Source organism: Tetrao urogallus, assembly GCF_951394365.1.
Source record: "Tetrao urogallus genome assembly, chromosome: 5".
Taxonomy (NCBI): domain Eukaryota; kingdom Metazoa; phylum Chordata; class Aves; order Galliformes; family Phasianidae; genus Tetrao; species Tetrao urogallus.
The window spans coordinates 48,423,456-48,440,811 of record NC_136818.1 but is presented as its reverse complement, the minus strand read 5'-3'; the positions used below and the strand labels follow the sequence as shown (position 1 = coordinate 48,440,811).

Sequence of the window (17,356 nt, the reverse complement as noted above, 5' to 3'; positions counted from 1 at the left end):
TGGTAAACTGTCAGAAAAGAAACATACTTAGAAGGAAAAAAGTCAGAGAAGGAAATGCCCTTGAAAGATCTTTTTGGACTTTTAAGAGTTAGTGAAATTGAGCTACAAGACCTTCAGAAATTTATCCATATAAATGAGAATCTGTTGGTTTACTAACAAAATGTACGTATGCATAGAACTTCAAGAACTGAAAGTCCAATTTACATACACTGCTTCAATACTCAGACTTTAATTCTCTTGTTCTTAGACTGAATAAATAAGTAGAGGAAAATGAAACAGTCACTCTTTTTCTTTTTTTCTCTGCAGGTTGAACTTATTTGTCTTCCAACTTGAGCAAATGTACTTCTATGCATAGCAATAGGCTTACAGATCAGAGAGGAAACAAGCCATCTATTCCTACAATTAACTGCACAAAACCAAGACTGCATGTCTTTATGGAGATAGGCAACAGAGAAAGAGATCACGAACACATATGTACAGGCAACTTACCTCTGTTCTGACTGCCTTACTTGTGTCTTCGGCTGCAGTTCCTTGTCTGTCTCCAGCAGCAGAATGATTCACTGGCAGAAACCTGTGCCAATAAAAGGAAGTCCAAGCACAATGAGCACTTCAGGATAGCGAGTGTCATGAGTTGGCAGCATGTATTGTAGAGCATGTTTAACTGCTGATTTGGCAGTGCTTCAGAAGTGAGGAAATCTTTGTGATGAAAAAGATCTTCCAGTTAAATTCACAAAACCATGTATCAGGAGAGGTTAACAATTGCTTACATACCAGTGGTTATGATATTCAGCACGGACCTGGGCATTCCAGTTCCCTGGGCTGTGGCAGACCTTGACCTGTAATGTTTCACACTTTGAGGACTGCTTTAAATATAATATTTTAGGATGAAAAGTAAGAAGTGTCTAATTTCTCACAACATACTGTCTGAAGAATATTCTTCTTGCTACTAATCTGCATTTATTTATGTTAACTTCAAATTTATCATTGCACACATATTCCTAAACATGTTTTTGAGTGAGGACCACAACTCTGGATATCCGTATTATTCTCAATTAGGCTCTCAGAGCTGACACGGCTCACATAGAGACACTCTCATGTCAAAGAAGGCTTGAACACTTTGTAAAACCTTTCTCCCAGGGAGAGAATAAACAAGAGTTACTGTTTCTCCCTAGCTATTTTCAGAAACTTTGAAAACACTGTATCTTTGGGGGACCTCTTCCTGACTGCTGGATTCATTGTGGTCAGCTCAGAGGCTCATTCTCACTGAAACTGATGGCTAGAATGATGACTAGAAGGGCACCTTGTTTTTTTTAGGCAGCCACCTAGGCTACAATCAAAGCAGAATCCTCATGCCTGAGTACCAGGCCTTTGGCCGATGAATTCATAAATATCTTTGGAAGAACTTGTGTTTTGTCATGGACTGACTGCTGAGCTTTTAGAAGAGCAGCAGATGAAAGATATATATTCTCAGCTGCTAATACAATGCTGTAAGCTGGCAAAGGAAGGAGAGAAGTGATATAAGAACAGGATACCAGAGAAGCCACAGTAACAGTTCTATTCTACACACAAACTACAAAAAATCTACTCTACACCACAATGAGAGCATTATGTGGAATGATGGAAAAGATAATTTCTTAGTGAAAAGCACTATAGCTTTGATGTTTCTGCATGATAAACTTTCATCAAAGCTTAACTTTCTCCGTCAGAAGGGCTCTGAAATATGATGATACACCGCTCCTCATGTCCTAAGGTGAGATCAACATTCTCCGTGATATTTCCAGTACCACTTGTCCAGCCTGTTTTTACTGATTTCCCATGGCAAAATTTTCAACACCCAGCCTCTTATTTGGTCTCTCAAGTTGCAAGATAGGTGCATAGCTGCAGTCTCTTTCCCAAGTGAATTTGAGGGATGCTCTGCTACTGCTATTGCATTTCTAAACCTAATTCATAAGCTAGATCTCAAGTTGTCACACATTTCCCTTTACCAGCAGTAAGTCTGTTGATGGGCTTACTCTCTTCAATGCATTTGTCCTTTTATTTTGGAATTTACATTGAGTGGAGGGTATATTTCTGCCTGGAAGGAATTTGATTTGATTTTTTCAAACTTTATATTTGTGGAGGCCAAAGAAGCAAAATGGGCTTCAACTCAGGAGGCAAAACAGGCCTGTTGGTGGTATTGGAAAGGAAAGGGATGGAAGTGGCTTTGGCCATGGTTAGCTTTTTGGTTTATGCATAGAGTTGTATAATGTCACCTGTAAACTATCTTAGTGCAACAGCTGTAACTGCTGATTAACATCCCATACTTCACCCGTCTTGATGCTTGATTCAAATGGAGACTGAGGGTGACACTGAAAAAGTGACACCCTAAGTGCACTCTATTTCTTTTCCACTAATGAGACTTCATTGTGAGATGCAGAAAGCTATAATACTGTAACCTAATAACCAAGGAGGCTATCCTTCAAGTGAGTGCTTTTATGCAATAACTACATCACTGCTGCAAGGTTTGTAGAGACAGATTTCCCACAGGAGATGGAATAGGATGGAATAGCACCTTCAGCGCTTTTTCTAAAGCACTCTTTCCAGCCTAGGGAAGTTAGCCAGATAGGGCTACTGCTTGTGAGTTAAGGATACTTCTGCACCAGATCAATAATTTCACACAAACGTGCATCCAATCTCCAGATGAAATCCAAGTGTGCCCCTTCAGGAATCATCTTGTGATAGAGGAGCCTCTTAATCTGAGAAAGTAAAACGGCCACATCCTTGGGATCTGCGAGCAAGTCTTTTCCCCTAGTCCATACTGCAGTTGGTACAATCATCTGTTCTAATTTGTATAGAGGAGGAGTAGCCTGGAAAACATGAAGCAGTGCTGGAATTAATGTCCAGTAAAGAAGAATAACCTTTAAACATGCATCTGGTGTTTTCTTCAGTCAGTGTTCAAAGTAGAGTTGCCTAAGACAAAGGGCGGGGAAGTGCCCTTGCTTGCCTTTTCTGTCTGTGTTCACAAGGATGATCAAATGACAATACAGGCAAAAGAAACACACCTCCTGAGCTGACAAACAATTGCAGTTAGATCTTTGCTCTCTCAGCTAGGAAACTGTAGGGCAGGAGCCCAGAACAAGACAGAGGATGTCTGGATAAACCTCTGTCTTGGTCCTCGTCTCACATATTCCTTTTGGAGTACTGGTCAGCCCCAGAAGATGCACGTAGTCTTTTTAGAAAAGGCAAGGAGTCACAAGCATGAGGTGAAAAGAAGCATGAGGTGACTTCTGTAGCAGGAGAGAGGAAGCTGCTCAGGATTCCTGAATTTGGAAAATAGGGGCCAGCATGGGGACAGGAGACAAACTTAAACAGTCATGAGTGGTATGAAGAAAGAACACAGGAAGTAATTATCTCATTGTTTCTCAGAACACAAAACCTAGAAGGCATCCAGTGACTTTCCAGGGGCAAGAAAATTCAAGACAAGCCAAAGGAAGCTATTTTTCATGCAAGCCATCATCAAAACACATAACATTAAACTCCTAATTACAGACTGTTTTGAAGACCTAAAGGGTCAGAGGGTCAAGGATGGGCTCAGAGTCTTGGATGGAGGAGAGGTTGCTCAGGGTGTATGAAAGGTCAAAGTCTCCTGTGTCCAGAATCTAGAGGTAGCTTTTAGACACACTAGGACTCTCCACTTGCCTTCTTCCTGATACTGTTTCCCTTTAGCAACTGTCAGCCATGCTCATAGGCAAAATTCCTCTTTGGTCTGATCCACTAGATGTTCTTTTTCAGAATTCATTTTCCATCTCTTTTGTCCTTCTTTCTTATTATTACTATTGACCATTTCATGAAAAAAGGTTTGATCTTACTATCTCTTTTCCTTTTATTTTTTTCTTCTTTCTTTTACTTTTTTCCTTTTTTTTCTCTCTCTCTTTTTTTTTTTTTTTTTTTTTTTTTTTTTTCCCCCCCCCAGTTTTTGTTAACAATAACGCTTGCATTTTTCTCTCTGAACTTCCAAATCGGAAATCATAATACAAATTGTGGTGGCTAAATCCTTCTACATGTATTCAGAAACTGTGACTCTTGATACATCATTACTCTCTTTCCCAGTGCTTCTGCACTGTCGAAGGGTGACAATATTATTTCACTGAATGGTACCTGTTGGTATTTCTTGATGTTCTTCTTTGAACTGTCCCAGTCATAAGCTTGGAACTTCCCTGAATGGGCTTCCTAATAGGATGAACCAGAGAAGAGTAGTTACAAAGCTGTCATTCAGGAAGGTTATGGGACTTCTCCCTACTAAGCCTCTGACACAAATCCAAAGCCTCAGCTGAAGCTTTTCTCTTTTAAGAGCTATGAAAGAGACAGCAGTTAGTTAAAAGCCTCAAGCAGCAAAAATGAGTTGAACATTTTTATCAGTGTCAAAAGAATCAGCGCACCTGTAGAAAGATTTAGGGATGCTTTCACAGGCAATTTGTTCTAGTCTGTAACCTTGCTATTAGTGTCTGCCTCCAGCTAGTGCCCTTCCATGCTGTTGCTGTGTCCTCTTCTGACAGTCATGTACCATCCCTCAGCTCTGGGAGTGGCTCCTTTCTAGGTTTTCACTTCTCCCTCCTGTTTCAATACAGAAGTCACCACTTCTAGGTTTCCCCTCTTGATCCTTCTCTATGCCTACTGCATGCATTTTTCCACTGTAAGAGAAGCCACCAGTGGGATTTAATACTGATGCAAGGTGTCTGTTAACTCCTTTAACAGTAATAATAGCAATAACAACAACAGCTTAGGAGTATTACTCCTGCATGTCTGTACCTGCCAGTCTATGACTAGATGCTGAATTAAACCTCAGTCTATTTGCAGAGCTCCCTCACAGTACCTCTGTAACCTTTCTTCCTTGCAGGTCTGCAATGGTTATGAAAACAACTTATCATCTAATATCCCATGTGAATTCACAGCCAAGGTGTTACTTGATTTTGAGTAAATGCCTATGCAGCTGTAACTCAATACGTTCTTGCGTTTGCTATGTTGAAAAGCGCACAAGCTTTCCTGCAAATTCACCCTGCTTGCAAAGTGACTCCTGCTCTGCTGCAGGGCAGAGCCTGCAGTGCTGCCATGAAACCTCTCTGCATACAACAACCTGTATGACGAGCCCAAAGAGAAACAGGCATATTCCAGCATTGGTGATGGACAGTACTTTGTAAATAAATGAACCATTTATTATTTATAGTTCTATTTCTGCCCACAAATAGAAAACTTAGAAAACAAGACATGAAAATACAAAGGTCCTTATTCATCAAATCTGATATTCTACAAAGCACCTGATGTTTCTGCTCATTTCTTGACCCCACATTAGAGAAATAAATGGTGATTTCTTATAGCAGGCTCTGCACTGAAGTGCAGACACCATTTATATAGGGTACTGGGTACGCAATAAAAAGAGTGCTATACACACCTGCATATACAACCTTCAGCATGCACGAATTCAGTGTTTTGCTGTTGGTTTCACATGTTCCTGTGTCACAGAGGATATTTCTGTTCTGCTGGCAAAAGAGAGATCAGTGAAAAATAATGTGTTGAACTGAGATATTAATTGTGAAGAACAGATTGCATGTATTTCCTAGCAGTGAGCAAAGTTTTCACAGGAAGATATCAGCTACCTACATTCCATAGAGTACAACCAGGGGTTAGAACTTATTTTGTGTGCCAGAAGTTTGATCACTTGTACCAGACTCCAGTGGATTATGTTTTGCACAGATGTTCCAGCAGCAGCTTGTTCAATATACATATTGACCCGGTTCTGAAAGAAAATATTCAGTGAATGTTCTCTTCCTCTCTCCTAATCAGCTGTGCATCAGAAGCAGCCAGAGCAGCATCTTGTACCAATAAAACCAAGAGAAAGCACAGTGGTGTGACCAGAGACTTCCCCAGAACTCCATGTGCATCAGGTTTGGAGCAATAGAAAAAGGACAGCTGCCAATCAGAACATTTTCCAGGATGATAAAGAACCTGAAAGAATCTGAGATGGAGAAGGCTAGGTGGAAAGTCAACAGTCTTCCTCTCAAAGCAAGTGATTTATTTGGAAGTCTTGAGGCAGCTGGGGGTTGTAGAGATGATGCTGAGTGTTCTTATGAGGAGAAAGGCCATGCTGCCCTGCCAGCGCTGAGGCAAACAGTGGATAGCACTGTCTGGTACTGGAACTGTTTCCTGCTGTGTTATGCAGAAAAATAGAGTTCTGGCTTCATTGTACAGGATGGGAGGTAGGTTTTGGGAGCAGAAGCTTAAACTGTTGTTCAAACTGGTAAGAGCACTACATACCATGTCAATGTAATTCATGTTATAGCCCTCCACACTGAAGAAGACGTTTCTACAAAGCTTGGCAAAAGCAAGGTGGCTGCAGAGAGGGATTATCAGCCTCCTTAGACATTCAGTCTGGGTAAGGAATTCTCTTTTGCCAAGCAAACCCTGTGAAAGAAAGGTAGCATTCATTTCAGAATGTGCACTGCAAAATGTTCCTTTAAAAAGGTTTGGACCCTGTTCCTCTCACCCAGATCTTTTGTTGATTCTCATATTTTCTTCCTTTGTCAGACGATGTTAACACAAACAAGAATGATCCTAGGTGTTTTCCATTGCATCAGCCTGTCAGGCATTGCCCAACTCATGTTACATCATTTTTAATGAAGGTATGTGTTAAATGTTAACTCTGATTTATATTTTAGCTATAAGCTTGCAAATAATTCCATGCATAAGTAGCTTTGCACATGTGATCTGCCACACTGATTTGACTCTGATTTTCATATCACTGTGAATTAATGAGCGCACTCATTTCTGGTTTAGTGTTTGCTGATCTGGGCATCAAGAAATTAATTTTTTATTGCTGCAATTAATGGCACCTGATAATTGCCATTAGGATAGGATAAGTAACTGGATATTTTGTGGGCAGATCCAAGACTGTGTAGAAACCCAACCTTGTGTGTGCTATCCTAAAAAACATCACACACTACCCTCCTTGGGCTCCTTTTTCCTTTTTGTATTAGCTCAGTTTGCCCAAATCTGCAAAGACAAATCAAGAAACATTTTTCCTACAATTCCCAGAACATTGTCGTATGGCTGGCATGCCTTTAAAAGATGTTAAAAATTACACCTGAAGAGAGGTAATGGCTTTTGGGCTCAGAGTATCCTCTATGGCCATGAATTTGGAATTACTGATAGCCTGCACCTGGATGGTAGCTTGGCAGATCCTTAGCCATTCAGCCTGCTTCTTTCATGCCTTTAAAAGCTGAAGATTAGAGGAAGTTCTAATTTAGTTTGTGGAGCCACCAAAAAGTTGCTTGGAAGAACCTTTTGGAAGTTTCATCTGGAGGCCTCCTACAAGCAGAAATAGACCAGGCTGGTTGCGGCTTTTTCTAGAAGGAGGCTGGAAATCTCAAGGGTCTGTGTTGTTGTGCTTCTCTGGGTAACTTGTTCCAATATCACATTACTGTCCTACAAAAAGCTTTTCCTATTGTCCTGCATGAACTATAATCATAAGGTGAACCTACCTACCTGCAAATAGGTAAACTTTATAAAGTGCTATACCTTCTATATGTCCCCTTTAAGAGCTGAGCAAACAAGTGTAGATAATCCTACATCTGAAGCTGAGATACCACGTACCCAGAGCAGTTTTTCCAGAAGGTATGCTGGGCTTTTGGCATACTTAATAGCAATGATAGGTGCCAAAGCAATAAAGAGTTTGATTTTTCTGTGCCAGTTCTGGCATTGCTGAAAAAGCAATGAAAACTGAAGAAATAAAAACGAAGTGAAAAGAAAATCATTTTTGTACCTCAGATGTTTTGCAGTATTTATGTATACTGTTCTGCTATCTCAAAACTACGGGCAGCCTTGTTAGTTTTTCAGAGGCTGCAATTCAGCCTAGTTTGGTATGAAGTATCTGCTCCTTCTATTATCAGCTTGTGGTCTTACTTCCCACTTCAGAGACATTAATTTATATGTTTTGCATTTACAATTTTCTCCCAAGTTCATTTAAATATAAGTAAATACTTTGATGTACACACGTGTTTGGTATACTGTTGTGAGTTACAGATGTTTTCCTTCCTCTCAATCCCTTTTGTGTATATGTATATATATATATATATATTTGGTATCACAAACTGGCCAACTTTTCCTTCCATTGTCTTCCTACCATCCTCTTCCTATTTTGTTTGTGGGTGTTTTTTTTTTTTTTTTTTTTTTTTTTTTTTTTTTTTTTTAAGCTAGCCAGTGTTAGCTGTTGAGCACACACATCTTGAAAGGAACAAAAAGGCTCAAAATAATTTCTGGTATAATTCTAAGCTGAAGCATTTACAGCTGTGGTACATTTGACCCCTTAGGTTTAATCATCTTTACAATAAATTAAACCTGCCTATATGCTGAAAACAGCTCATCACATGTTTTTTATTCCAGCAAAGAGCTGATAAAAAGCCAAAGTACACTGTCTCAAACTAGGCTTTACTTCTGTTTTCCTGAAGTGTTGGTCTGCCATGTGTAACTTACCAATGGTGGTGACTTGTGAATAACCAATATAGTATAGCTTTTCCTGTCCAGTCTTCTTCACTCTGAAGTTTATTGCTGCTGGAAGATCAAAATTGGCCATCTCATCAAAACTGCAGGTAGGAGATTGAAAGAGAGGTGTGCATAATTTAAGATATCATTTGAATTTATGTTTTTATTACAGACTTGTTGGCAAATGAAGTATTCTGTGAATCACTTAGCTGTTTCAGATCCAGTGTTTAAGGGCACTGGATGCAGAAGATACTACTTGAGCTTTGCTGGGCTATTTTCATCCCTGACATTAACAAGAGGATTCTGACTTCAAGGAGCATTGAGTTGAACTGTAACAAGTGGTGATACATTAGCAGAGATCTTCCTATGGATTCACGCATTTTACACAATTTGCCAGTAAATAGTGTATTTCTTAATGTTCATTAAGATAAGTAGAAAGAAATTGCTTTGTATCTTTTGTGATTTTTTTTGTCGTTCAAATATACGGGCCAGTGTTTCTAAAAACCCTTCAAAACCAGAATAGCTGGGACACAAGTTGTGCAGATCCCTCTGAGCTTTCCTTGTGCAGTGCCTCCAGCCTGAACTCTGCTAGCAATAAAGGAGGTGATTAGTCTGCACCTCTGTTAAGCCCATGTAATTGCATTGGGACATCTCAGCTGATGTGAATGTAAATAATGCTTTTTAAAAATTAATGTATGTTAATCCCTGATTTAACCAAATGAAATTAATACACTCCTCAATGTTTTGACCTGTCAGAAAGCTCAGAACTCATCTTGATCAGTGGAATAATTTTGATGTCTCTGGACCAGCAATTCCCTCTGCTGTTTCCCATCCAAACATCATAGCTAGCATCAGCTAACATGAAGGCCAAGCTGTTGTTGGGCTGATTTGTGACCCAGTTACTGGCATCTCCCAGTAGTCCATGTTGGAGAAATACAGCTAGTTTTGCAATTGAAAAGCCATATCAGAAACAAAACAACATTTCATAAAATTTGTTGATTCTTCTGGTAGTTAAGGGATATTGCTGTCCTATATTCAACACAGGGATTTGGCCCTGTACCATCTTACAGGGAGATAGCTGATCGTAAGAACAGAGCACACCTGTCTGTAAAGAGAGAATCTCTTGTAAAGTTTTGGAAACATCTGTAGGAAGGTAAGTCCAATTATCAGCAACAGTGGGTTGGCAGCCTCAGGTCACTGTATATCTGAAGATGCTCAATACTGATAGGAACAAGGAAGATACGGGATCATTTGCAGACATTTCATGTATCCAAAATATGAATCAGACACTGAAATTAAAGAGGTGTAAGACAAAATAAACTCAGAAGCTGGACCTGCTCTTGCAAAATGGGCTGATTAATCAGGCTGCACCTTTTATCTGATGTACATACACACGTACATATATCTTAACTTTACTCATCAACTCCTATTATGATGAAATTACAATGCTTAATTCACATTAGGAGTTTTTTACTACAAGCAGAGGTGCTTGACGTAAATCCTGTTAACCACACAAACTGCTCGAGGCAGCTAGAATGCTGAAAATTCACTTGTGTGCACAAACTCTGGTAGATGTCTTATAACTCTGCAGTATCTCTTTCTAGAATACATCCTAACGGAGCTGCGTTTGTTTCCTATTAGTAAACTGTACTTGGATTTTCCTGATTTTGTGTACCGTAGGAGATTCTGTTAATAGTAATGATATAACCATCTTCAGCCATTACTTTGTACTCCTCACTGGGGGACCTTTTGTATGCAGTGAGGTCATTCTGCAAGAGAAAGAACAAATGCATTTGTTTGCACAAGTTCTTTTCATTCATTACCTGCTTAAGATATTTGTTACAAAGAAATAATAGAGAGCAACAACAACTGGGGTTTCTTTTCAGGTATTTAAGCATTTGTATGAAACAATATTAGATGGGGATATTGTAACCCCCAAACTACTACTAAAATTCCTTCGTTCCTTGTGTAACCTCTAGGGTTTGACTATTCAGTTAAAATAATTTTTAAAAACTGTTGCACCACTGACATCTGATCACAAACCTTTGAGTAATGTAAAAACTACAGTAGCATGATAGTAGGAGCTTGCATTTCACAGACCTGAGATGAGGAGCTGCCTGAGTGCATTTATGAAAGAGGATAGTTTTTTTAGAACTTATACTTGCAGAATTATTCAGTGTAACTTTTCATGCAGGACAGAAAAAAAAAATTCTAGCAAGTGAATACAGACCTAAACAAGCTTGATTGGTTGAGAGGTGCTCTTCTGGGAAGCTGTCCATTTCAAATCTGCGCTGGTCATTTGAGTTGCCAGTAATTCAGAGCCTTCTTTGCTGATGAAATGCTGGCAGAGCATTCCAAAAGTTCATTCTTTCAGATACAGGGAGAGTGCCAAACCAGTAACTGATATTAAAAGGAATTAATACTGCAGATGTACTAAGGAGAGTAGTCCGCTTTGGTTTGTAGCAGAAAACAATAGCACGTAGAGTAATTAGAGTTGGTTAAATGAAGGCAGTTTGTCTACCTTTTTATTCAGAATACCTAGAAATTTCTCTGCTGTGAGCCGTGCATTCCTTTGTCCCTAGCTAATTCCACCAAGAAACTTACATTATTCATAAATGCTTTAGGATCATTTTTCTGATTTCTTCTGAACAACTAATTCCTTGAAACAAATACATCACAGTAAAAAAAAAAAAAAGGCCATATCTTCTCTCTGGATAAAACAATATATACACCTGTCAGGAGTCCTGCTCTGCACTTGTGTCCAGGCAAGTTCTATGCTTTTCTGTGAGAGAAGCGTTGCTCAAAACTAAATGCAGTTAGTCTGATGCTCTCTACTTGTTAATTAAGCTGAACAAATCTGACTTTAAACATGTCTGAGGGAATTTGGCAGCAGTCTGGATTCTCTGCTAATATTTGTGTTAGAACGTTGCTCTCCATCAAGGTGAAAAGCATCAGAGAATCCAAGGAAAGGAACATTTTTGTAGAAACTGATTACACTCATTCTTTGGAGAAGGAAGTCACTTGTGTTACAAAGCCAATACTTTATCCTGTATGTTAATCAGGGAACTTTTCTAGGTAACTCTTGGGGATGTTAGAATTATTGGGCAAATCAGTTAAGTTATTTATCATCTAGGTAAGGATTAAGGCTTCTAAATGAAGTATTTATCTGTAGTTGCCTAATGTAATTTATAAAGAACTGCTCAGTGGCAAAATTTCTCCAATCTGTAAAATGAGAATAGGGAAAGGAAAAGAGAGCTTTGATAAATGTAATGATAGGTAAAGACTGAATGTAATTACATCCAGGCTTGTTTATGAAATTAAAACTGGAAAAAAAAATGTGAGGAATCTGGCCTGTTTGAATGAATACACAGCAGCTTTACAATCTATGCTCTCAGCTCAAAAATGATGCAGGATCTTTGGATGAGCATTCTCTCTGCAGTATACAAATATCTCGAGCATGCTGAAAACTCAGTGGTTCCAGTGACATATCTCTAAGATGAACTGAATTAGCCAGCAAATCTACTGCATGTGTTACTTTCCCACTCAATGAGATTGTGATTGTTTTCCTCCATCAGAAAGTTTGGTTTTTGTGTTTTTTTTTAATTTGTTTGTTTGTTTTGTTTTTGTTTTTTTTTTAATCACAGAACAAATGCACAATCTGTATTCTCACTTCCCTACTTTCTGATATTGCCTAAAATATCTGTCTCTTTTGTAGGAGAAGGAAGAGACATTATAAAACTTTACTTTTGCCTAGCTGCTCTTAGGTAAGTGAAAGTGTTACTGATCTTGAGCCAGAAATCGTGTGTTCTGCTGAGCAGCTGAGGGATGGAGACTCATTTTGTGGGTGTCTGAAAGCAATGCTGGGCAAAGAAGGCAGTGAAGTGTTGATCATCCAGTGTTTTCCCCACAGTCATGTAAAATATTGCCAATAAACATCAATTTCTTTCCCGTTCCTCATTCCCTCTGATAATGTTTGAGCTTTCAGGTGTCAGCAGAGAGGTGACTCCTTTTGTTTTCAGACTTCATGCTTTTCATCTCCTCAGCCATTACGTAAGCAACCGCCTTTTCTTTACAATCACAGCTGGATTTTTAAGGAGAATACCAGCCTCCATGGACTGGCATTGCAGGATCAGGACAAGATTTGTTCTGAGAACAGATATTGTACCTCATGAAATTGTAAATATGGAATTCTTGTTTACTTACAGCCTGCCAATTCCAGCTTTTCATCTTATGTAGAAAGAATGGGATGCACTCTGACTCTTTGATCACAGATCACAGAACCACCAAGGTTGGAAAAGACCTTCAAGATCATCCAGTCCAACCATCCACCTATCACCAATAGTATTCACTAAACCGTGTCCCTCAATACAAAATCCAAATGTTCCTTGAACACCTTCAGGGTCAGTGACTCCACCACCTCCCTGGGCAGCCCATTCCAGTGCCTGACCACTCTTTCAGAAAAGTGGTACCTCTACAGATTTCATTGCACATATTTTTCTTCTGTTCTTTTAAGGTTAATGTTGTTCCCCAGTTTAATGCTGTTGTAAGAATAGTAGCAGGGCATTTTCCTTTATTTGTATTATTTGCAACCAAGGTGTCCACGAAGTGGGTATTACCTAAATGTATAGTTAGGAAGCTTGAATGTTTTTCCATATCCTTATGGACATAGGAAACATACCCATAAGGCTGTGGGCCTCAAGCATACTGCAAGCTGGCCAGAATCACCCAGGTTGGAACTTAGATAGGTTTGAGAAGGTGGCCACGTCTTCAGAATAGGGAACTTATGAGGCTCTTTGTGTAGAGTATAGACATGATGCGGCCATGTTTCCTATCTGATGTCTGAGCTACTCTTCAATGAGAAATATAACAGCTTAGGTTCAGATTATGCCAAGGAAATAGGAAAATAAATTATTTTCAGAGTTGGGTATAGCATGTGTTTCCAAACTTTGTCTACTTGTGGGATTGGGATTTCTTTGTTTTTTTTTAATCTTGTGTTTACCTCCTTGCATGTAAGTAACGTCTTACATCTTTTAGGACAAGAGGTAATGGCTTTAATTTACTCTGGAAGAGGTTCAGGCTGAATATTATGAGAAGTTTCGTCCAGAAAAGTGGTGATGCATTTGTAGAGGCTGCTCAGGGAGTTGGTAGTGGAGTCGCCATCCTTGAAGGTGTTTCAGAACTGTGGAGGCATGGTATTGAGGGACATGGTTAGTAAGCATGATGGGAGTGAGACGATCGGACTTGGTGGTCTTAGTGGTCTTTTCCAGCCTTAGTGATTCTATCTATGGTCTTCCCTCCAAGACCACATTAAATAGCAGGCTGAGTAGCAGAAGACTGGGTAAAATAATCACTGAGGTGTATTAGCACTTGTTTGGAGCAAATGCTTGTGTTGAGGAAAGAATATGATTGAGGTGTGTTCAGTTGATTATTTTGACCACAGAGACATACTCCGTTTTTAGCTGACAGGCTTCAAGGGGAGCTGCTCACTGTATGAGCAGGTGTAGGAGTCAGTGGAAACACTCAAAAGGTTGAAGTACTGCTGTCAGGGTTGTGGCTGCAGTTTCACAATTGTGGGTATGCTCGAAAGAACTTTAAACTGGTCGTCCCAACTGTCACTGTATAAATGAGTGCCTCTGCATAAATTGTTGGCTATGTATTCAATTTTCGAAGCCTCAGCTTCTTGTTTTCTCTTGGACAAAAAGCAACACACAGGATATATAATCCCTAGCGTTTTGATATTTTCTGCAGATTTATTCCTTTTTCTACTCCCTCGTGATTCAAGATTAGACCTGGCTCTTCCTGGAACTGAGGTAAGAATAAATACTTGCAATATGCTGAATATAGTTCTTCATGGATCAAATATGTCCTTTTGGATTTTTCAGCCAGTTAGCATATGTTATTATCAGGAAAATCTGTCTATTTTGAGTGTGTTATGGAGGGTGTTTAGAGGATGGTATGTTTAACTGAGCAACAGCCATATTCTTGTTTGAGCTGCTGGCCAGTCATCTCCAAGGAGACACAGCAGCAAAAACAGAAGGAACCCTTCGTGTTCTCTTATGGTCCTAAAAATATTTCATGCCAGTGGTGTGACGAGTTGTTTGCCAAGATTGAGAAAAACACAGTAAGAACTAGGAACAAGGGCTACTAGTACATTCTTCATGACATCTGTGGGACAACTGCAGTCTCTATCAGGGCAAGGCCTGCCCTCAGCCATCCACCCCTCAACAGTTCCTGGGTTGGAACACTCTTGCCTCCCAGCACAACCACGTCCTAGTGGTGAGGCAGAGTCCTAAGGGACTCCTAATGGACCTTATACCTCCCAGCAGCAAAGGGAGAGACTCCACTTGAAGATGTGCATAATAGGACACAAGTGCAAAATGTGATGTGCTGTGTTCAAGTGGCACTGCCTGAATGAGGGAGTCTCATCAGTGCTAATGCCATCATAAATCCTTTGTACTATGTTGAAACTGGTATTTTGACACACTTGTAACTGGTCCATGCTGACCTGAGTTGAGCGTGGCCTGGAGTGAGCATCAGCATTAGTTATCCCACATTAATTAGTCCACCATAAAAATAATTAAAAATAGTAACAAACTAAGATGATTACCTTGCACTTAGGGAGTAGAATTTTGTTTTGGTCTTTTGCAAGGAAAACAGCATGATAGAAGTGTTTAAACCTTATCTATAGAATGTACTTTGAATAGCAAAGCTGCATACCAAACACAGTTTGTGTTTTCAGAACAAGCTTTTCCTTATAAAGAAAAAACTTGCCTGCTGAACCCAAGTTGATACTTTCCAAAAACAAATGAAGGACATGGAGCTGTTCATCACTGTTGTGCCTAAATCACTCCTGCTTCCAACGTTTTTGTTTCTCTCCCCTTGCCCAGCTGGCACCTCTGTCTACAAGGATTTTGTGCACAGGCTGTTCCTAGTACTTGTCTGAACAGTGTCTAAGTTGTATTTCAAGTTGCATTCCTGTTAATCTGAGTAGTCATTCCAAATACTGGTAGGTAGCTGATAACTGCATGAATATTGTTGCTAAAATCCTTGCCTAAGAGATATCAGATTTGATTCACATGAATTATAAAGACGGGAATATCCTTATTACAAGGTGTGATGACAGAAACTTAGGAGAGTAAACTGCTGGCAACGAAGAAGTCAGTAATGACTTCTGATCACCTGATTTATGTCCCTGATATTGGCAGGAAAGTTGGACTAGGTGACCTTTAAAGGTTCCAATTCTATGGATTCTATTTTTCTGTGATTCTGTAAGTATTTTCTTTTAAAATAAGGTAATAAGTATCTGAAAGAATAACGATTTTAAAAGATTTTTTTAATTGACAAGTAGATTCTTGGAGCTGGCAATGCTTTCAAAATTTTCATTTAATCATATCAGAACTCTTCTGTGTTTGAAAAATTGTTCTTTGAGCACTAGGTAAAGCAAATACTGGTTTCTTACCAGCTTGTACTTCACAGCTGGTTGCAAATTCGACATTTCCAGTGACTGGGGTATTTCTCTTGCTTTTCTGTTTCTTCTCCTGATCTTTGTACTCAGTGATGCTGGGTAAGATATGATTACATACACTTGCAGTCCTTCTCTTCTCTTCTACTCAGTCATCCTTTTTTTTTTTTTTTTTTTTTTTTTTCTCCCCCATGAAACAGATGAAGACTCAGTCCTTTTGGCCAGGAATGTACTGGTATTAGTGAGAAATGGTCACAAGGCTTGAAATTTGCCTATGAGCATACAGACACACAGAGACGATAATCCCCTGAGCATTGTTTCCTTAGGAAGACAGCTTAACCATCTTCCCTTAGGCTTAAAATAACTGTATGGTTCTGTGCTATTGCTGGATTCATACTGGCTTTGTGTATGGGAAAGTGACTGTGCCATTGCAAAGCAAGATTTTTTTAGAGCTATATTCTTTTCAAAGGCGTGCACAAATGTAAAGACGTACAAACATTTTGCATAAATGAGTTCCTCTGATGTTATGTACTCACCCTTAGTCTCACAGGAAATGCGCAAATGTGTATAAAACTCGTATCTTGGGCATATATCAGGCACTCAGCTTTTTAATTTTATAAGACAGCATTCATTTCCTGTGGAAAGAACCAGCTTATGAAGCACTCTGAAGCTGGTGTCATTGCCTTTTTCACTGGTGAGCATTATTCAAATTCAAGGAGGGAGAATCCAAAACTCTGTTTGGAGAAAAGCTGAGAAGGCTCTCCAGAAGGTGGACAGGAGGTTCCAGTTTCAAGTGATTTCGGCAGATACAGAAAGATGCACAATATTTTGTAGAGTGAGTTCCTGCATGTTCATCATCATGGAAGTTGTTGCACGTGCAGAAATGTCCTCTGCTGACAGGGATGTGGAGCAGGTCAGCTCATCAGGCATGGTGATGATTAGTCTGTAATTTTAATCTGAGGCTGCAGAGAATTACACCCTGGAGTTTATTTGTGAGAAAATAAAATCAAAGCCAGAGCTACATAATTGTTTATGTCAAATATATTTCTATGTGTGGTACATCAACTGTCTACTACTAGTGGGTGAAATCATTAATACTAGGGGTGAATGTGCAATACAGGGTGTGTACGTACAACCTTCTCCTCATAGTGTTTATTTTTCACGTAAATGACAACCTACATTGCAGGGACCATACTAGGGAATGTCAACAAGTGATCTGCTTCCCATTCTTTTTTCTGTCTTCCAAAATCACTGGACTCTGCTATCTGTGGGACCTTGGGTGAAGAAGAGAAGTGTAGCAAGATGAGGAGCTACGGGAGGCTCCAGTAACCATTGATCCAGCAACAGGAAGTACAAAGCATAGGCTTAAGCACTTAGTTT

The 17,356-nt window shown here is 39.5% G+C and overlaps 1 protein-coding gene across 1 annotated transcript; it reads right to left on the bottom strand.

Moving 5' to 3' along the window:
• Positions 1 to 2,621: 2,621 nt before the first annotated feature.
• Positions 2,622 to 16,009, bottom strand: LOC306946805 (lipase member M-like; the record flags this gene model as incomplete). Its single annotated transcript, XM_079535906.1, is given in 11 exon segments — positions 2,622 to 2,846; positions 4,138 to 4,209; positions 6,292 to 6,438; positions 7,627 to 7,713; positions 7,715 to 7,752; positions 8,506 to 8,615; positions 9,248 to 9,278; positions 9,281 to 9,313; positions 9,316 to 9,453; positions 10,166 to 10,283; positions 15,974 to 16,009. Coding segments are annotated over 11 exon segments (1,035 nt in total).
• Positions 16,010 to 17,356: the final 1,347 nt, after the last annotated feature.